General features: G+C 42.6%; 1 protein-coding gene across 4 annotated transcripts in view; it reads left to right on the top strand.

Moving 5' to 3' along the window:
• ERICH1 (glutamate rich 1) overlaps positions 1–16,537 on the top strand; it is a 52,994-nt gene extending 36,457 nt beyond the window's left edge. For 2 of the 4 annotated variants that reach the window (XM_052661463.1, XM_052661464.1), the window contains 2 exons: positions 1,187–1,381; positions 15,748–16,537. In XM_052661463.1, the coding sequence (XP_052517423.1) occupies positions 1,187–1,381; positions 15,748–16,016 (464 nt within the window). In that variant the 3' untranslated portion in view covers positions 16,017–16,537. Of the gene's footprint in view, positions 1–1,186; positions 1,382–4,659; positions 4,790–10,175; positions 10,286–15,747 lie in introns of all 4 variants that reach the window. The other 2 variants (XM_052661466.1, XM_052661465.1) reach the window with 2 other exon arrangements.
• The last annotated feature ends 661 nt before the right edge of the window (positions 16,538–17,198 follow it).

The raw sequence follows: 17,198 nt of genomic DNA, 5'->3' as shown, positions 1-17,198 counted from the left end.
GTGTCTACCAGAGCCCTGGGGCTGCCCAGGTCTGGGAAGGAAGGTGGAGCGCCCAGAGTTGGCAGCTCTGTGACAAAGGAAGGTCAAAGATCAGAAGCAGAGCCACACTGGTCCCCTTTAAAGTCGTGGCTCAGCCCTGAACTGTGGGATGGGAGGAGGGCAGCCTTTGGTGTCTTGGGGACCAAGCAGGCAGGGCTAAACTGACCCTCCTGCACAGCATGCTGGCCACACGCTCAGGTGCAGCTGGACTTCTGCTGGCCATACATGCAACCCCCTGCTGTCAGCTCTGTCCATGGCTCCTTCTCTGTCTGCCAAGCAGAGGCAAGGAGAATGCCATGAGCTGAGCTCCTGAGATTTTCTCTGCATTCGATGGAGTGTGTGAGGTGCAGCAAGAGACAGGATGGCATGACCTAAACCATGAGGAACAGCGTAGTAGAAAGGGTCCATGGAGTAGAGATGCTGCTGTTACCAGATGGCAGATCTAAAACAGCTGTGACTGGGATGTCCAAGAAGTGGGGAGAAGGTGGACAAGGGTACAAATCAGAGACTTTCACGAGAAAATTTGAACCTATTAGGATAACCAAATGGAGCTTCTAGGCATAGCAACCACATAGGTCAGAAAGAGGCTCGCCATGGGACTGGGCAGTGGGATGGGAAGAGGTGGCAGCCAGGAGCTTTTCAGAGTTGGCAAAGGCCACAGAGTCATAGGCTCTGGACATTCTATGAGTGCCAGCTGGGGCTAATGCAGAAACAGCCTCAGCACGATGTGATGGGGAGGGTGCTGTGGCTTGTGAGCAACAGAAGAGCCACGGTCACCTCCTGGGCTTCCCCAAAGCATCGCAGATGCGCAGCAGCTTTGTTGTCTGCAGTTCCTGATGCCGTCAGAGAGCTTGGTGCGGTGTCTGTCCCCTGTGCTCTGTGTGTGACTTCTAGGACACAGGACATCCAGATGCTTTATGAGTCAGTGCCTTAACAGACACCACGTTTCCACTGCACTTCAATAATTGTATTTTGTTGCTTACTTTTCAGAGTTCTGCTCTGAATGTCCCTCATGGCGACTTTTTGTATTCCAAACACGTCACTCTTAGGTAGAAATATACGTTTGAGGCTTTCTTTAAGAGGTAAAAGCTTATCTTCAGTTTACAAGAGTAAAAATGCAATTCTCAGTGACCCTGTCTTTGTTTAGGTGTCTCCAAGGATTCCGATTCTGGTGTCTTTATGGAAAGCACCAACAAGCTATTTAAACAACTGGAAACTCACAGTGTGTCCCCCTCAGACGTGTTCATTCTGGATCACATGAAAACGCTGCTACTTTTGCATGACACCAAGAGATTGAAGAGTGCCCTGGACGTGTTCCCGGAACACTGCAGGATGCCACTCGGTATGTGCTCTGTTCATTATGCCCTTGGTTCATTGTGCTGCTTTAGAAACTTGTCTTGGGCTCACCTCTGAAAAACTTTCTTCACCGAAACAGTCCTGTATCAGAAAATGTAAGGCTGCACATATGCTTTAGGAGTAGGTTCCCACAGAGGGTTATGCGCCTTGGATCTCTCTTGCTGTAAAAATATCTCCTGATATATGCAGACATGCATGTGCAATCTACTTTTCCAGACTTGTGAGCTCCACTCTTAGGACTGAATTTTTACTGGTTTAAATGGAAGTGGAAGAGTTCATTTCTTTTCCCTTTTCTTTTTCCTCTGCTAGATGTGAAGATGGTCCATTTTCTGTCCCCCAGGTGTCTTGGTCTGCCTTCCTGAACTCCTGAAGTTAAAAGGGGGAGTCGAACCATTGGATGATTTCTCTTTTGTTTTCTTCCTCAACCTTGGTTCGATACCTGTTCCATGCAAAGTGTCAGGCACTGGGGCTGATTGTGCGTGTGTGTTCACAGCGCCATGGGGTGGGGCCTTCACGTTAGCAGCTTGAAATGGGCCAAAGTGTGCAGACACTGAGGATCAAAGGATCAGGACTGTGTTTGGGAGCAGCGTGGAGCAGAGCCCCTGTCAGACCCAGATAGGCATAGGACAGACAGCCAGCTGAGTGGGCAGAAGCTCCTGCAGGTCACCTTAGGGCAGTGGTCTCCGAGTGAGTGTAGTGCACGGCTTTCCTCCTCGGAAACCTGAGTACAGCTGAGGAGTCAGACCGACATGTTGAAAAAGCTACATGCCACGTTTCATCACATGAAATGACAGTAAAGCTGATAGTAAAGCCAATGGTAAAGCAGTGTGTCACTGATACAATTAGCAGGTGGATGGGGGATTGACAACACCCTGAGTCAGGGTCCTCAGGAGGACCTGCCTCCACTTTGATCCAGAGCTGATCCATAAGGGGCCTTAACTGCCCCACCTGTGACACTGGTCCCACCACAGGCCCTCAGTGGAGAGAGCAGAGGAGCTCCCTGCCCTTCAGGGTCGTGTTCTTGTGGGGATGGGGAAGTCAGCGAGGTGTGCTTTGTACAGCTACGCCCCTCGAGGAGACACAGGATGAGCAGGAGAGGGTCGGGGAGGAGCCGGGGCCTGGTTATGTTGGGCCCTGGTGGGCATGCTGAGTGTGTTGGCCCTCGTCCTGGGAGACGGGGCCACTGGGAGGCCCGTGGCATGTGGCTGCGCTGAGCAGGGCCTCTTGGGCCATTGTGCTCAGACTGGAGAAGGGGTTGGGGGCAGCGGGGGCTTTGGTCATGCTCCCAGCAAGAGGGCCATCCCCAAGCATGGTCAGATTTGGGCCAGATGTGAAGGTGGACTCGGGTTTCCCTGCTCCCTGGGCGAGAGCTCTCTTTGGCCTGAGCCCATCATGAGCAGGAGAGGCAGTCAGAGGGTCCGGGACTGGCTGGAGGTGCCTGTCCTTGTCCAGGGTGGGGCTCATGCGCCGGCAAGCCGCTGCCAGTCCCCTTCACGGGGCAGTGTGGGGCCTGGGGGACAGGGGCTTTGTCCTGGTGGGATCTGGAGTGTGAAGCGGAGAGCTGGGGGGTGAAGATGGTGCCTTCGAGGGTGTATGTGCAAAGGAAGGAAGTGGGCGCACTTCTTATGGGAGCAGCTCCAAAAGGAGGTCCTGAGGTATGGGCCGAATGCTCGAGAGCTGGGGTCCCACCAGTGGGGGGGGGGCCCTGGCCGCTCAGGACCCCAAACCCATGACCCCATGTCTGCATTCTTTCTTCCTGCTGGTTGTTGGGCCCATTGTATTCAGTGTTTTAGCATTTTTACTTCCACAAGGAAGTTTTTGCAAAAGGCCAATTTTATTAAGTTAAACTAATAGAGTGTTTTTATAAGATATGAAAACAAATGATTTATAGTCCAGCTGAGTTCCTCACACTGAAGGTGCTCCCTGCGCATGGCTGAGATGCGTCAGGGGAGCAGGGGGAGAGCTGGGGGCTTTAGTGAAAATCACTGGACAAGTTTTGCCTGGAAGCACTTATTTAATCAATTGATGGAACTAAAATTTAGGTTTGAAGCACTTCTCTGTGAAAATAAATTCCTTTTTTGTGTGTCTGTGTAGGATATGCATTAGAAGTGTTTCCATGTCATGCTACTTTATATAATAAAATCTTACAAATAGTGAAGCTTTATTTTCAAATATTGGTTCTGTCTAATTCAGTCAGCTTTAGAATTCTGAAATTGTTTTCTTTTTCATACAACTAGCTTATGAAGCTTAATCAGTAGCTGCATCTCTCCTGTCGATGGGATCAGCCTGGAAATAGTAGCATTTCAATAGCAGACACCGGGCCCTTTCTCTCTCTGCTGCCTCAGCAGTTAGTTTTCCTAGTTTGTGGGTGTTTCATTAACTGGGTGTGGCAGCGTATCCATAGCCAGTGCACGTGTTTCTACAGTTGGTCTGACATACTGCATTCTGTCATCTGCGTGTACATACAGTTACCATCTGTGGGGTTTGTATTGTTCTCTGCACACCATGAAGACCCTGCGGGCATCCCCGCCTGAACCCTCCTGAGTCCTCTGTGTCCATATTAGGCATCATCATGCATGAGGCTGGAGGGCCAGGGGGCTTGCCTGGGGCAGGACAGACCATGCATTTGGAGGCATCTTGGCACACTTCTGTATGGAGCACGAGATGGACCCCAGCCCACAGTCCCAGCCTCTTCTCAGAAATGCATCTCAGCCTCAGCAGCAATCAGCTGTCCCGAGGGCACCAAGGTCTAAGCCTTGGGGTTGGAGCCTTGGACCTGGAATTCCCTGCCGTGAGCATCTTTACAAAGAGCAAGGCCTGAAACGAGGGGCTGTGCCCTCAGCTCAGGCACTTTGCTAAGTTGTTCCTGGGACAGTTCCTGAAACCTGAGTGCCATCCATTGCCAGTGCCAACCTGAGTGCAGCTCATTTCACTTAGAAGTATGCTTCTAATTTCCTGCTGCTTTGTCCACCTTTGGTGTAAACTTATGTTTCTCTTTCACTTCGTATGCAGTTTTTTCAAGCTCAGGTGTTAAGCATGTAGTATTGGGTGTGATGTTGTAAAGTGAAATACAAACATTCCAGACTGACCTATACGTTTATGTGATTTACAAGTGTGCTATTAGTGTCATTTCAACTCCTAAGTTCTGTTTCATTTGATTAATTCAGGATTTACTTTTGGCCTAGGAACTAATAGTTGCAAAATAATAATTTATAATTTTTCTTTTTGTTTTATTTTTCGTTCTGTTGTCTTTCTGCTTTTCAGAATATGCCCGAGTAATCTCAGCTTTCTTTAATTACTGGATCACACATATCCTTCCTGAGAAAAACGATGAATGAAATCAGTGTATCTGTTTAAAAAGAGCTAATATTTGACAAGAAACTAGAAAAGACAGGTATGAAATGGTCTGAGACTTACTTCCTATACACAGAGGAGATGAAATTCTCTTCTAAGCTTTCTTTATAACCCAGACCCTGGGAACTCTGAGGACGTTTCTGCCATATTATTTATTTATGTGTTTGTACATAATAGGTAAATGTAATCTGAGACTTCAAGTGATAAATTGGGAAAAAATTGAAAATTTCTTTGAAATTTTGTATGTCTTAAATTTTAAAATGGAAATTCTGTTAAACTGAGTAAACTGTATAGTTTGAAGCTATATATATATATTTTTATAAAGTTTTAAATCACTTGTGTCTGACAGTTTAAGAATGTTGTCTGGGTATTAAAATGTCCACTTTAAGTAGTTTGATTCTACAGTAATTGAATTTATTTATTGTTTTCTTCTCTTTTTTCCTCTTCTCTACTTTGGGAATAATATCAAGAACCTATTTTTCCTGTTTCCTCTTTTTTTTATTTTATTTTTACTTTATTTTGCTTTACAATACTGTATTGGTTTTGCCATACATTGACATGAATCAGCCACTGGTGTACATGAGTTCCCAATCCTGAACCCCCTCCCACCTCCCACCCCATATCATCTCTCTGGATCAACCCTGTGCACCAGCCCCAAGGATCCTGTATCCTGTATCGAACATAGACTGGTGATTCGTTTCTTACACGATACTATACATGTTTCAATGCCATTCTCCCAAATCATCCCACCCTCTACCTCTCCCACAGAGTCCAAAAGTCCGTTCTAAACATCTGTGTCTCTTTTGCTGCCTCGCATACAGGGTTATCATTACCATCTTTCTAAATTCCATGTATTTGTGTTAGTATACTGTATTGGTGTTTTTCTTTCTGGCTTACTTCACTCTGTATAAAAGGCTCCAGTTTCATCCACCTCATTAGAACTGATTCAAATGTATTCTTTTTAATGGCTGAGTAATACTCCATTGTGTATATGTACCACAGGTTTCTTATCCATTCATCTGCTGATGGACATCTAGGTTATTTCCATGTCCTGGCTATTATAAACAGTGCTGTGATGAACATTGGGGTACACGTGTCTCTTTCAGTTCTGGTTTTTTCCTTGGTGTGTATGCCCAGCAGTGGGATTGCTGGGTCATAAGGCAGTTCTGTTTCCAGTTTTTTAAGGAATCTCCACACTGTTCTCCATAGTGGCTGTACTACTTTGCATTCCCAGCAACAGTGTAAGAGGGTTCCCTTTTCTCCACACCCTCTCCAGCATTTATTGCTTGTAGACTTTTGGATCGCAGCCATTCTGACTGGCGTGAAATGGTACCTCATTGTGGTTTTGATTTGCATTTCTCTGATAATGAGTGATGTTGAGCATCTTTTCATGTGTTTGTTAGCCATCCTTATGTCTTCTTTGGAGAAATGTCTATTTAGTTCTTTGGCCCATTTTTTGATTGGGTCGTTTATTTTTCTGGAATTGAGCTGCATAAGTTGCTTGTATATTTTTGAGATTAGTTGTTTGTCAGTTGCTTCATCTGCTATTATTTTCTCCCATTCAGAAGGCTGTCTTTTCACCTTGCTTATATTTTCCTTTGTTGTGCAGAAGCTTTTAATTTTAATTAGATCCCATTTGTTTATTTTTGCTTTTATTTCCAGAATTCTGGGAGGTGGATCATAGAGGATCCTGCTGTGATTTATGTCTGAGAGTGTTTTGCCTATGTTCTCCTCTAGGAGTTTTATAGTTTCTGGTCTTACATTTAGATCTTTAATCCATTTTGAGTTTATTTTTGTGTGCGGTGTTAGAAAGTGATCTAGTTTCATTCTTTTACAAGTGGTTGACCAGTTTTTCCAGCACCACTTGTTAAAGAGATTGTCTTTACTCCATTGTATATTCTTGCCGCCTTTGTCGAAGATAAGGCGTCTATGGGTGTGTGGATTTATCTCTGGGCTTTCTATTTTGTTCCATTGATCTGTATTTCTGTCTTTGTGCCAGTACCATACTGTCTTGATGACTGTGGCTTTGTAGTAGAGCCTGAAGTCAGGCAGGTTGATTCCTCCAGTTCCATTCTTCTTTCTCAAGATTGCTTTGGCTATTCAAGGTTTTTTGTATTTCCATACAAATTGTGAGATTATTTGTTCTAGCTCTGTGAAAAATACCACTGGTAGCTTGATAGGGAGTGCATTGAATCTGTAGATTGCTTTGAGTAGTATACTCATTTTCACTATATTGATTCTTCTGATCAATGTACATGGTATATTTCTCCATCTATTAGTGTCCTCTTTGATTGCTTTCACCAGTGTTTTATAGTTTTCTATATATAGGTCTTTAGTTTCTTTAGGTAGATATATTCCTAAGTATTTTATTCTTTTCATTGCAATGGTGAGTGGAATTGTTTCCTTAATTTCTTTTTCTACTTTCTCATTATTGGTGTATAGGAATGCAAGGGATTTCTGTGTGTTGATTTTATATCCTGCAACTTTACTATATTCATTGATTAGCTCTAGTAATTTTCTGGTGGAGTCTTCAGGGTTTTCTATGTAGAGGATCATGTCATCTGCAAACAGTGAGAGTTTTACTTCTTTTCCAATCTGGATTTCTTTTATTTCTTTTTCTGCTCTGATTGCTGTGGCCAAAAGTTCCAGAACTATGTTGAATAGTAGAGGTGAAAGTGGACACCCTTGTCTTGTTCCTGACTTTAGGGGAAATGCTTTCAATTTTTCACCATTGAGGATAATGTTTGCTGTTGGTTTGTCATATATAGCTTTTATTATGTTCAGCTATGTTCCTTCTATTCCTGCTTTCTGGAGAGTTTTTATCATAAATGGATGTTGAATTTTGTCAAGGCCTTCTCTGCATCTATTGAGATAATCATATGGCTTTTATTTTTCAATTTGTTAATGTGGTGAATTACAATGATTGGTTTGTGGATGTTGAAGAATGCTTGCATCCCTGGGATAAAGCCCACTTCATCATGGTGTATGATCTTTTTAATGTGTTGTTGGATTCTGATTGCTAGAATTTTGTTAAGGATTTTTGCATCTATGTTCATCAGCGATATTGGCCTGTAGTTTTCTTTTTTTGTGACATCTTTGTCAGGTTTTGGTATTAGGGTGATGGTGGCCTCATAGAATGAGTTTGGAAGTTTACCTTCCTCTGCAATTTTCTGGAAGAGTTTGAGGAGGATAGCTGTTAGCACTTCTCGAAATTTTTGGTAGAATTCAGCTGTGAAGGCGTCTGGACCTGGGCTTTTGTTTGCTGGAAGATTTCTGATTACAGTTTCAATTTCCATGCTTGTGATGGGTCTGTTAAGATTTTCTATTTCTTCCTGGTTCAGTTTTGGAAAGTTGTGCTTTTTTAAGAATTTGTCCATTTGTTCCACATTGTCCATTTTATTGGCATATAATTGCTGATAATAGTCTCTTATGATCCTTTGTATTTCTGTGTTGTCCATTGTGATCTCTCCATTTTCATTTCTAATTTTATTGATTTGATTTTTCTCCCTTTGTTTCTTGATGAGTCTGGCTAATGGTTTGTCAATTTTATTTATCCTTTCAAAGAACCAGCTTTTGGCTTGGTTGATTTTTGCTATGGTCTCTTTTGTTTCTTTTGCATTTATTTCTGCCCTAATTTTTAAGATTTCTTTCCTTCTACTAACTCTGGGGTTCTCCAATTCTTCCTTTTCTAGTTGCTTTAGTTGTAGACTTAGGTTATTTATTTGACTTTTTTCTTGTTTCTTGAGGTATGCCTGTATTGCTATGAACTTTCCTCTTAGCACTGGTTTTATAGTGTCCCACAGGTTTTGGGTTGTTGTGTTTTCATTTTCATTAGTTTCTCTGCATATTTTGATTTCTTTTTTGATTTCTTCTGTGATTTGTTGGTTATTCAGCAGCGTGTTGGTCAGTCTTCATATGTTGGAATTTTTAATAGTTTTTCTCCTGTAATTGAGATCTAATCTTAATGCCTTATGGTCAGAAAAGATGCTTGGAATGATTTCAATTTTTTTGAATTTATCAAGGTTAGATTTATGGCCCAGGATGTGATCTATCCTGGAGAAGATTCCGTGAGCACTTGAGAAAAAGGTGAAATTCATTGTTTTGGGGTGAAATGTCCTATAGATATCAATTAGGTCTAACTGGTCTAATGTATCATTTAAAGTTTGCGTTTCTTTGTTAATTTTCTGTTTAGTTGATCTGTCCATAGATGTAAGTGGGGTATTAAAGTCTCCCACTATTATTGTGTTAATTGTTAATTTCCCCTTTCATACTTGTTAGCATTTGTCTTACATATTGTGGTGCTCCTATGTTGGGTGCATATATATTTATAATTGTTATATCTTCTTCTTGGATTGATACTGTGATCATTATGTAGTGGCCTTCTTTGTCTCTTTTCACAGCCTTTGTTTTAAAGTCTATTTTATCTGATGTGAGTATTGCCACTCCTGCTTTCTTTTGGTCTCTATTTGCGTGAAATATCTTTTTCCAGCCCTTCACTTTCAGTCTGTATGTGTCCCTTGTTTTGAGGTGGGTCTCGTGTAGGCAGCATATATAGCGGTCTTGTTTTTGTATCCATTCAGCCAGTTTTTGCCTTTTGGTTGGGGCATTCAACCCATTTACGTTTAAGGTAATTATTGATAAGTATGATCCCGTTGCCATTTATTTTATTGTTTTGGGTTCGGGTTTATATGCCCTTTTTGTGTTTCCTGTCTAGAGAATATCCTTGAGAATTTGTTGGAGAGCTGGGTTGGTGGTGCTGAATTCTCTCAGCTTTTGCTTGTCTGTAAAGCTTTTGATTTCTCCTTCATATTTGAATGAGATCCTTGCTGGGTACAGTAATCTTGGCTGTAGGTTATTTTCTTTCATCACTTTAAGTATGTCTTGCTATTCCCTCCTGGCCTGAAGCATTTCTATTGAAATTCTGCAGTTACCCTTATGGAAATCCCCTTGTGTGTTATTTGTTGTTTTTCCCTTGCTGCTTTTAATATTTGTTCTTTGTGTTTGATCTTTGTTAATTTGATTAATATGTGTCTTGGGGTGTTTCGCCTTGGGTTTATCCTGTTTGGAACTCTCTGGGTTTCTTGGACGTGGGTGATTATTTCCTCCCCCATTTTAGGGAAGTTTTCAACTATTATGTCCTCAATTATTTTCTCATGGTTGTTTTTTTTGTCTTCTTCTTCTGGAACTCCTATAATTCAAATGTTGGAGCGTTTCATATTGTCCTGGAGGTCTCTGAGATTGTCCTCATTTCTTTTAATTTGTTTTTCTCTTTTCCTCTCTGACTCATTTATTTCTACCATTCTATCTTCTATTTCACTAATCCTATCTTCTGCCTCTGATAGTCTACTATTTGTTGCCTCCAAAGTGTTTCTGATCTCATTTATTGCGTTATTCATTATATATTGACTCTTTTTTATTTCTTCTAGGTCCTTGTTAAATCTCTCTTGCATCTTCTCCAGGCTATTTATCTGTGATTCCATTTTGATTTCAAGATTTTGGATCATTTTCACTATCATTATTTGGAATTCTTTCTCAGGTAGATTCCCTATCTCTTCCTCTTTTGTTTGGTTTGGTGGGCATTTCCCCTGTTCCTTTACCTGCTGGGTATTCCTCTGTCTCTTCATCTTGGTTATATTGCTTCGTTTAGGGTGGCCTTTTGTATTTTGGTAGTTTGTGGAGTTCTCTTTATTATGGAGTTTCCTCGCTGTGGGTGGGGTTGTATCAGTGGCTTGTCAAGGTTTCTTGGTTAGGGAAGCTTGTGTCGGAGTTCTGGTGGGTGGAGCTGGATTTCTTCTCTCTGGAGTGCAATGAAGTGTCCAGTAATGAGTTATGAGATGTATGTGGTTTTGGATTAACTTTGAGCTGCCTGTATATAGAAGCTCAGGGGTGTGTTCCTGTGTTGCTGAAGAATTTGCGTGGTGTGTCTTGCTCTGGAACTTGTTGGCCCTTGAGTGGTGCTTGGTTTCAGTGTAGGTATGGAGGCGTTTGATGAGCTTCTATTGATTAATGTTCCCTGGATTCAGGAGTTCTCTGATGTTCTCAGGATTTGGACTTAAGCCTCCTGCTTCTGGTTTTCAGTTTTATTTTTACGGTAGCCTCAAGACTTCTCCATCTATACAGCACCAATGATAAAACATCTAGGTTAAAGATGAAAAGTTTCTCCACATTGAGGGACACCCAGAGAGGTTCACTGAGTTACATGGCGAAGAGAAGAGGGAGGGGGTAGTTAGAGGTGACTGGAATGAGATGAGGTGGGATCAAAAGAGGAGAGAGCAAGCTAGCCAGTTATCACTTCCTTATGTGTGCTCCACAGTCTGGACCGCTCAGAGATGTTCACAGAGTTATACAGAGAAGAGGAGATGGAGGAAGGAGACAGAGGTGGCCAGGAGGATAAAAGAGGGAAATGAAAAGGAGAGAGACAGATCCAGCCAGTAATCAGTTCCCTAAGTGTTCTCCACAGTCTGGAACACACAGAGATTCACAGAGTTGGGTAGAGAAGAGAAGGGGGAGGGAGGAGGCAGAGACAACCTGGTGGGGAAAAAGGAGAGTCCAAAGGAGGAGAGAGTGGTCAAGCCAGTAATCTCGCTCTCAGGTGAAACTGGGTACTGAAGATTGGGTTTTTAAATGTACAAAATTGACAACAAATACCAAAAAGGAAAGATTAAAAATCTAGAGTAGGGGTTGGATTTTCAAATATATAATATTAAAGAAAAGAAGAAGAAGAAGAAAAAGTCATGAGAATTATTAAAAAACGACAGCAACCACAAAAAAAATGTATATACAGCATTTGCTTTAAAAATAGGGTCTTTTTTTTTAAAAATTAATAGTAGGTTATAAAAATTAAAATTAAAGGAGAAATAGAGGACTTATAAATTTTAAAAAGTAAAAAAAAGAGAAAAAGAAAAGAAAAAACAATCAACAACATCAACAACAACAAAAAAAAGAGAATGGTCGTAAAAATACTAAAGATGTTTCTGTGACTTCCTCTGGTGATGTGGGCAGTGTGGGGTCACTTCCAAGGCGGTTCCCTCTGTTTAGCTTCTTCTGTTTGCTGGTCTCTTCAGTGTCTGATTTCCGCCCTGACACAAGGGGGGCGGTGGTGGACACTTCTTTTTTTAGGCTCACTTGTTCGGTCATGCTGTGGGGAGGGAGGGATGCTGCAAACAAATAACACTGGTGTGTGCTCGCAGTGTCTCAGCCACGCTGGGCATGCCCCTACACACGGCGCACACCGCTCAGGCTCTACGTTGCTCCGCCAGGAACCGTCTGAGGCCGGCCCTAGGCTGCATGCACCTCCCCAGTCTAAGCCGCTGAGGCTCGGCGCTCAGGTAGCCCTCAGAGGTGCAGATTCAGTTGGGCCTGCATTTTGTGCCCTTCCCAGAACCGAGTACCTCAGGTGTTTGGTGAGCACAGTCGCTGCGACTTATCGCCTTTCCCGTCCCTGCTGCTCAGTTTTCTGGGTGTACTGCTAGTGCCCCTTGTCAGGCAGATGGTGACTATCCAGGATCCCAAGAAGTCTTACCAAAGAAGCCTGCTTGCAGTTTGGTAGGTAAAGTCTCTCCAGGGCTGCGATTGCCCCCTTCCAGCCCTTACGGCCCTGGCTGCCTGTCACTGGAGGGGGATGGTCTGCAGCCGGCTATTCCTGTTCCATCCTTTGTTCTGTGTGCGGTCCTGGCTGTGTCTTATGTTAGAGCTTTTTGCGTGGTAGCTATCCCACAGTCTGGTGTGCTAGCCCAAGTTAGTTCGCTCTGGTTACACTCAAGGCATTCTGGCCCGATTCTTAAAAAGCGCTGCAGCCCGTGCCTCCCTGCCCAGCCCCCACTTGCTAGTGGTGGATGCAGGCGTCTGCGCTGCTTCTCCGCTGGGGGAGTTACCGTTGGGCTCGTAATCTGTTGGTTTTAATTATTTATTTATTTTTCTTCCCTGTTATGTTGCCCTCTGTGCTTCCAAGGCTCACCACAGACTTGGCAGCGAGAGTGTTCCCTGGTGTTGGGAAACTGCTCTCTTTTTAAGACTGCCTTCCCAGGACAGGACTCCCTTCCTGGGATGGAGCTCCCTCCCTACCTCCTTTGTCTCTTTTTTCGTCTTTTATATTTTTCGTAGCTGTTTTTGAAGACAGTGATCTGGTTTTCTGGGTGCCCGATGTCCTCTGCCAGCATTTAGAAGTTGTTTTGTAGAATTTACTCAGCGTTGAAATGTTCTTTGGATGAATTTATGGGGGAGAAAGTGGTCTCCCCGTCCTATTCGTCCACCATCTTACGACCGTTCCCCTGTTTCCTCTTGTTGTGGAAGCCATCACCAGTTTTCAGTGAGACTGAGTTTTCAAAACACCAGTAAATGCAGTGTTATAGGACAACATTGTCTCTATCTATAAAAATATACATTTTTTATTGTGGTAAAATATATGTAACATAAATATGCCATTTTGAAGTATGTAATTTAGTAGCATTAAGTATATTCACAGCATCATGAGGTCATCATGATTATCTTTCCTTGTTTTAGGCTGAACGATGTTCCTCACTGTTTATCTACCATCTGTCCATGGACACTGGGTTGTTGCCCCTGTTTCCTCTTATGAATAATGCTGCTGTGAACATTATGTACAAAATTGTGTGTGGACATTTTCTTCAGTTCTCTTGGGAGTGGAATAGCTGGGTCAGATGATAATTCTACATTAACCTTTTGAGGAACTTCCAGGCTGTGGTCCACAGGAGGTGTGCTATCTTCATCCCCACCAGCCAAACAGAAGTGCTGAGTTCTCTGCGTCCCCACCAATACTTGCTATTTTCCACTTTTCTGGTAACAGTCATCCTCGTGGTTGTGTAAAGGCATCTCGTGGTAGTTTCAGTTTACATTCCATGTACTCATTAGCTGTTCTCCTCTTTGGAGACATGCTTGAAGTTATTACCCATTTGTGAATTAGATTATTAGCTTTTTGTCACTGAATTATGAGCTCTTTATACTGGGTCATATGGCAACTCCAGTTTTTTGAGGAACCTCCATACTGTTCTCCATAGTGGCTGTACCAGCTTACATTCCAACCAGCAATGTAGGAGGGTTCCCTTTTTTCCATTCCCTCTCCAGTAGTTATTATTTGTCGACTTTTTAATCAGGGCCATTCTGAGCAGTGTAAGGTGGTACCTTATTGTAGTTTTGAGTTGCTTTGCTCTAATAATTAGTGATGTTGAACATCTTTTCATATGCCTGTTGGCTGTTTGTATGTCTTCTTTGGAGAAATGTCTATTTAGGTTTTCTGTCCATCTTTTGATTGGGTTGTTTAATATTGAGCTTTATGAGCTGTTTGTATAATATATTTTGGAAATTAAGCCCTTGTCAGTCACGTCATTTGCAGATATCTTCTCCCAGTCCATAGGCTATCTTTTTGTTTTATTGATGGTTTCTTTGCAGTACAAAAGCTTATAAGTTTGATTGAGTCCCATTTGTTTATTTTTGCTTTTATTTCTATTGTCTTGGGAGACTGAATGGTACAAGTTATGTCACAGAATGTTTTGTCCATGGAATTTTATGGTGTCATGTCTTACATTTTGAGTATATTTTTGTATGAGGGTGTGTCCTTAACTTCATTGATTTACATGTGGATGTCCAGCTTTCCCAACACTGTCTTTTCTCCATTACATGTTCTTGCCTCCTTTGCTGAAGATTGACTATATGTATGTGGATTTTATTTCTGGGCTCTCTGTTCTGTTCCATTGATCCATATATCTGTTTTGTTCTGGTACCATGCTGTTTTGATTACTGTAGCTTTGTAGTTGGAGAAGGCAGTGGCACCCCACTCCAGTACCCTTGCCTGGAAAATCCCATGGACAGAGGAGCCTGGTGGGCTGCCGTCTATGGGGTCGCACAGAGTCGAACATGACTGAAGTGACTTAGCAGCAGCAGCAGCAGCTTTGTAGTACTGTCTGAAGTCCAGGAGGGTTATACCTCCTTTTCTGTTCTTTTTCCTCAGAATTGCTTTGGCAATTCTGTGTCTTTTACGGTTCCATATAAATTTTGGGATTATCTGTTCTAGTTCTGTGAAATATGTCATGGGTAATTTGATAGCGATCACATTCAATCTGTAGATTGTTTTGGGTAGTATGGCCATTTTAGCAATATTAATTCTTCTAATCCAAGAATATGAGTTATCTTTCCATTTCTTTGAATCATCTTCAATTTCCTTTATTAATGTTTTATAGTTCTCAGCATATAAGTCTTTCACCTTCTTGGTCAGGTTTATTCCTAGGTTGTTTTTTTAATAATTAATTTTTTAAATTGAAGGATAATTGCTTTACAGAATTTTGTTGTTTTCTGTCAAGTATTTTTTTAATGCAATTTTAAAAGGAATTGTTTGTTTTACTTGCCCTTTCTGACATTTCATTGTGAGTCTAAAGAAATGCAGCCAATTTGTATGTTAATCTTGCATCCTGCTGTTTTGCTGAAATTATCAGTTCTAGTAGTTTCTGTGTGGAGTCTTTAGGGTTTTCTTATATGGTGTCATGCCATCTGCATATAATGATAATTTTACCTCTTCTGTTCCAGTTTATATACTTTCCCTTTTTCTTGTCTGATTGCTATGGTGAGGACCTTCAACACTGTTGAATAGAAGTGGTAGTAAGAGTGGGCATCCTTGTCTTGTTCCAGATTTTAGTGACAGGGCTTTCAACTTTTCACCATTGAATGTTATGTTGGCTGTGAGTTTGTTATAAATATCTATTATTATATTGAGATTCCATTATGGTCCCATAAATGGAATTGTTTTTATTTTCTCTTCAGATTGTTCATTGCCGGTATACAGAAATGCAACTGATTTTTTGAAATGCAGCTGATTTTTCATATTGATTTTGTATCCCACTAGTTTGTTGAATTCATGTATTAGCTCTTAACAGTTGTGTGTGTGTGTGTGTGTGTGTGTGTGTGTATGTAATCATTAGAGTTTTCTACATATAAGATCATATCATCTGTGGAAAAGATAATTTTATTTCTTTCCTTCCACCATAGATGAACCATTCTCCAGGGCTCCGTTTCTCCCTCACCTCACTGTGTTCTTAAGAGGTGTCTGTCCCACGAAGTGGAACCTCCTAGAGGCAGATGAATCAGCAAGGATGCCCTACTGGTTCTGGAGATCTTTCAGCTTAAGACTGGTTTCTGTGAAGCTCCCCAGGCTTAATAAAAGTTGGCAAGTGGAGCTGCAAACCAGGCCTGGACAAGGACAGGCCCAACCAGGATGTGCCACCAACCAGGACAGGGCCATAAACCAGGAGAGGTGACCGACCAGGTCAGGTCCACCGACCAGGATGAGTCACTAGCCTGGACAAGTCCACCGACCAGGACAAATCCACCAACCAGGACAGGCCACCAACCAGGAGAGGTCCATCATTCAGGATGGGCCACCAAGCAGGATGGGTACCCCAGGGGCTGCCTCCTTGAGACTGGATGATGATCCATTTTCCCCATGGAGATGGAAAAAGAACACAGCCATACCCCGAAGTAGGAGCTGTGGCAGCTTCCTGTCTACACCCACAACAGCCTTCACTTACCCCTCAATGGAGACATACTTAGCTGCTGCCACTGCCTCTTCCTCCTTCCCTGAGATGTCACATTGGTGAGGTCAGAGGCCGGGGAATCATGTCCCCTTCACCGCAGGGTTGAGAGGTCACTGGCAGGCAGGTGATGTCAGCCTGCTGCCTCCTCTCCAGAACATCCCACTGCCTTGGGCAGGACACCTGGTTTTCTGATTCACCAGGTTGTAATTCTTCTATTAAGATGCCTCCCAATTAATGACGCATTTGCCGGTATGAAAATAAAGTATTGGCTGATTCATAATTTCCTGTTATTTCTCCACCTCCAATTTGCATCTTTTAGTTATACACAGTTTACTTCTTTTCCATGCCCAGCAGGTGGACACACTGTTGATGGATTCCAGGGAAAACTTATTTGCAGATAGGACTTGACCTTTACTTGATTCTTTCTGGTATCAGCACAGAATCCCTGTAAACCCTTCTATCAGCTCACTGGTAGACCAGGACAGGTCACCAACCAGGCCCGGCCACCAACCAGGATGGGCCACCAACCAGGACAAGTCTCTCTGACCACACCCCAGAGGTACAGAGGAACAAGGGTGTAACTGAACAGGTAGGGTAGTTGGGGTTAATCAGTTTTGTGGATCGTCCTAATTTCAAGAAGAAAAATGCCTCGTCTAGAAAACAAATAAATCATGTCTCTGTGTCAGCATAAATACAATAATCTGATTCTCCCACTGTGATTGCAGTTGGATGATAATTAGATCAACTTATCTTTTACAATCATGCAGGATGCTTATTCAGTCCGTGCCACTTGTTTTCTGTAAACCATACCAATTAATGCAGACAGAGGAAGCTCTCAAGAATATGAGGAGTGCTCATCAGCTTGCTGACAGTGAGGTGGGTGTGCCAGGCAAACCCCCCAGGCTT

Source organism: Budorcas taxicolor, chromosome 24 (assembly GCF_023091745.1).
Source record: "Budorcas taxicolor isolate Tak-1 chromosome 24, Takin1.1, whole genome shotgun sequence".
NCBI classification, from domain to species: domain Eukaryota; kingdom Metazoa; phylum Chordata; class Mammalia; order Artiodactyla; family Bovidae; genus Budorcas; species Budorcas taxicolor.
Note: the sequence above shows the minus strand (reverse complement) of the source record. Positions and strands in the feature narration are given on the sequence as shown.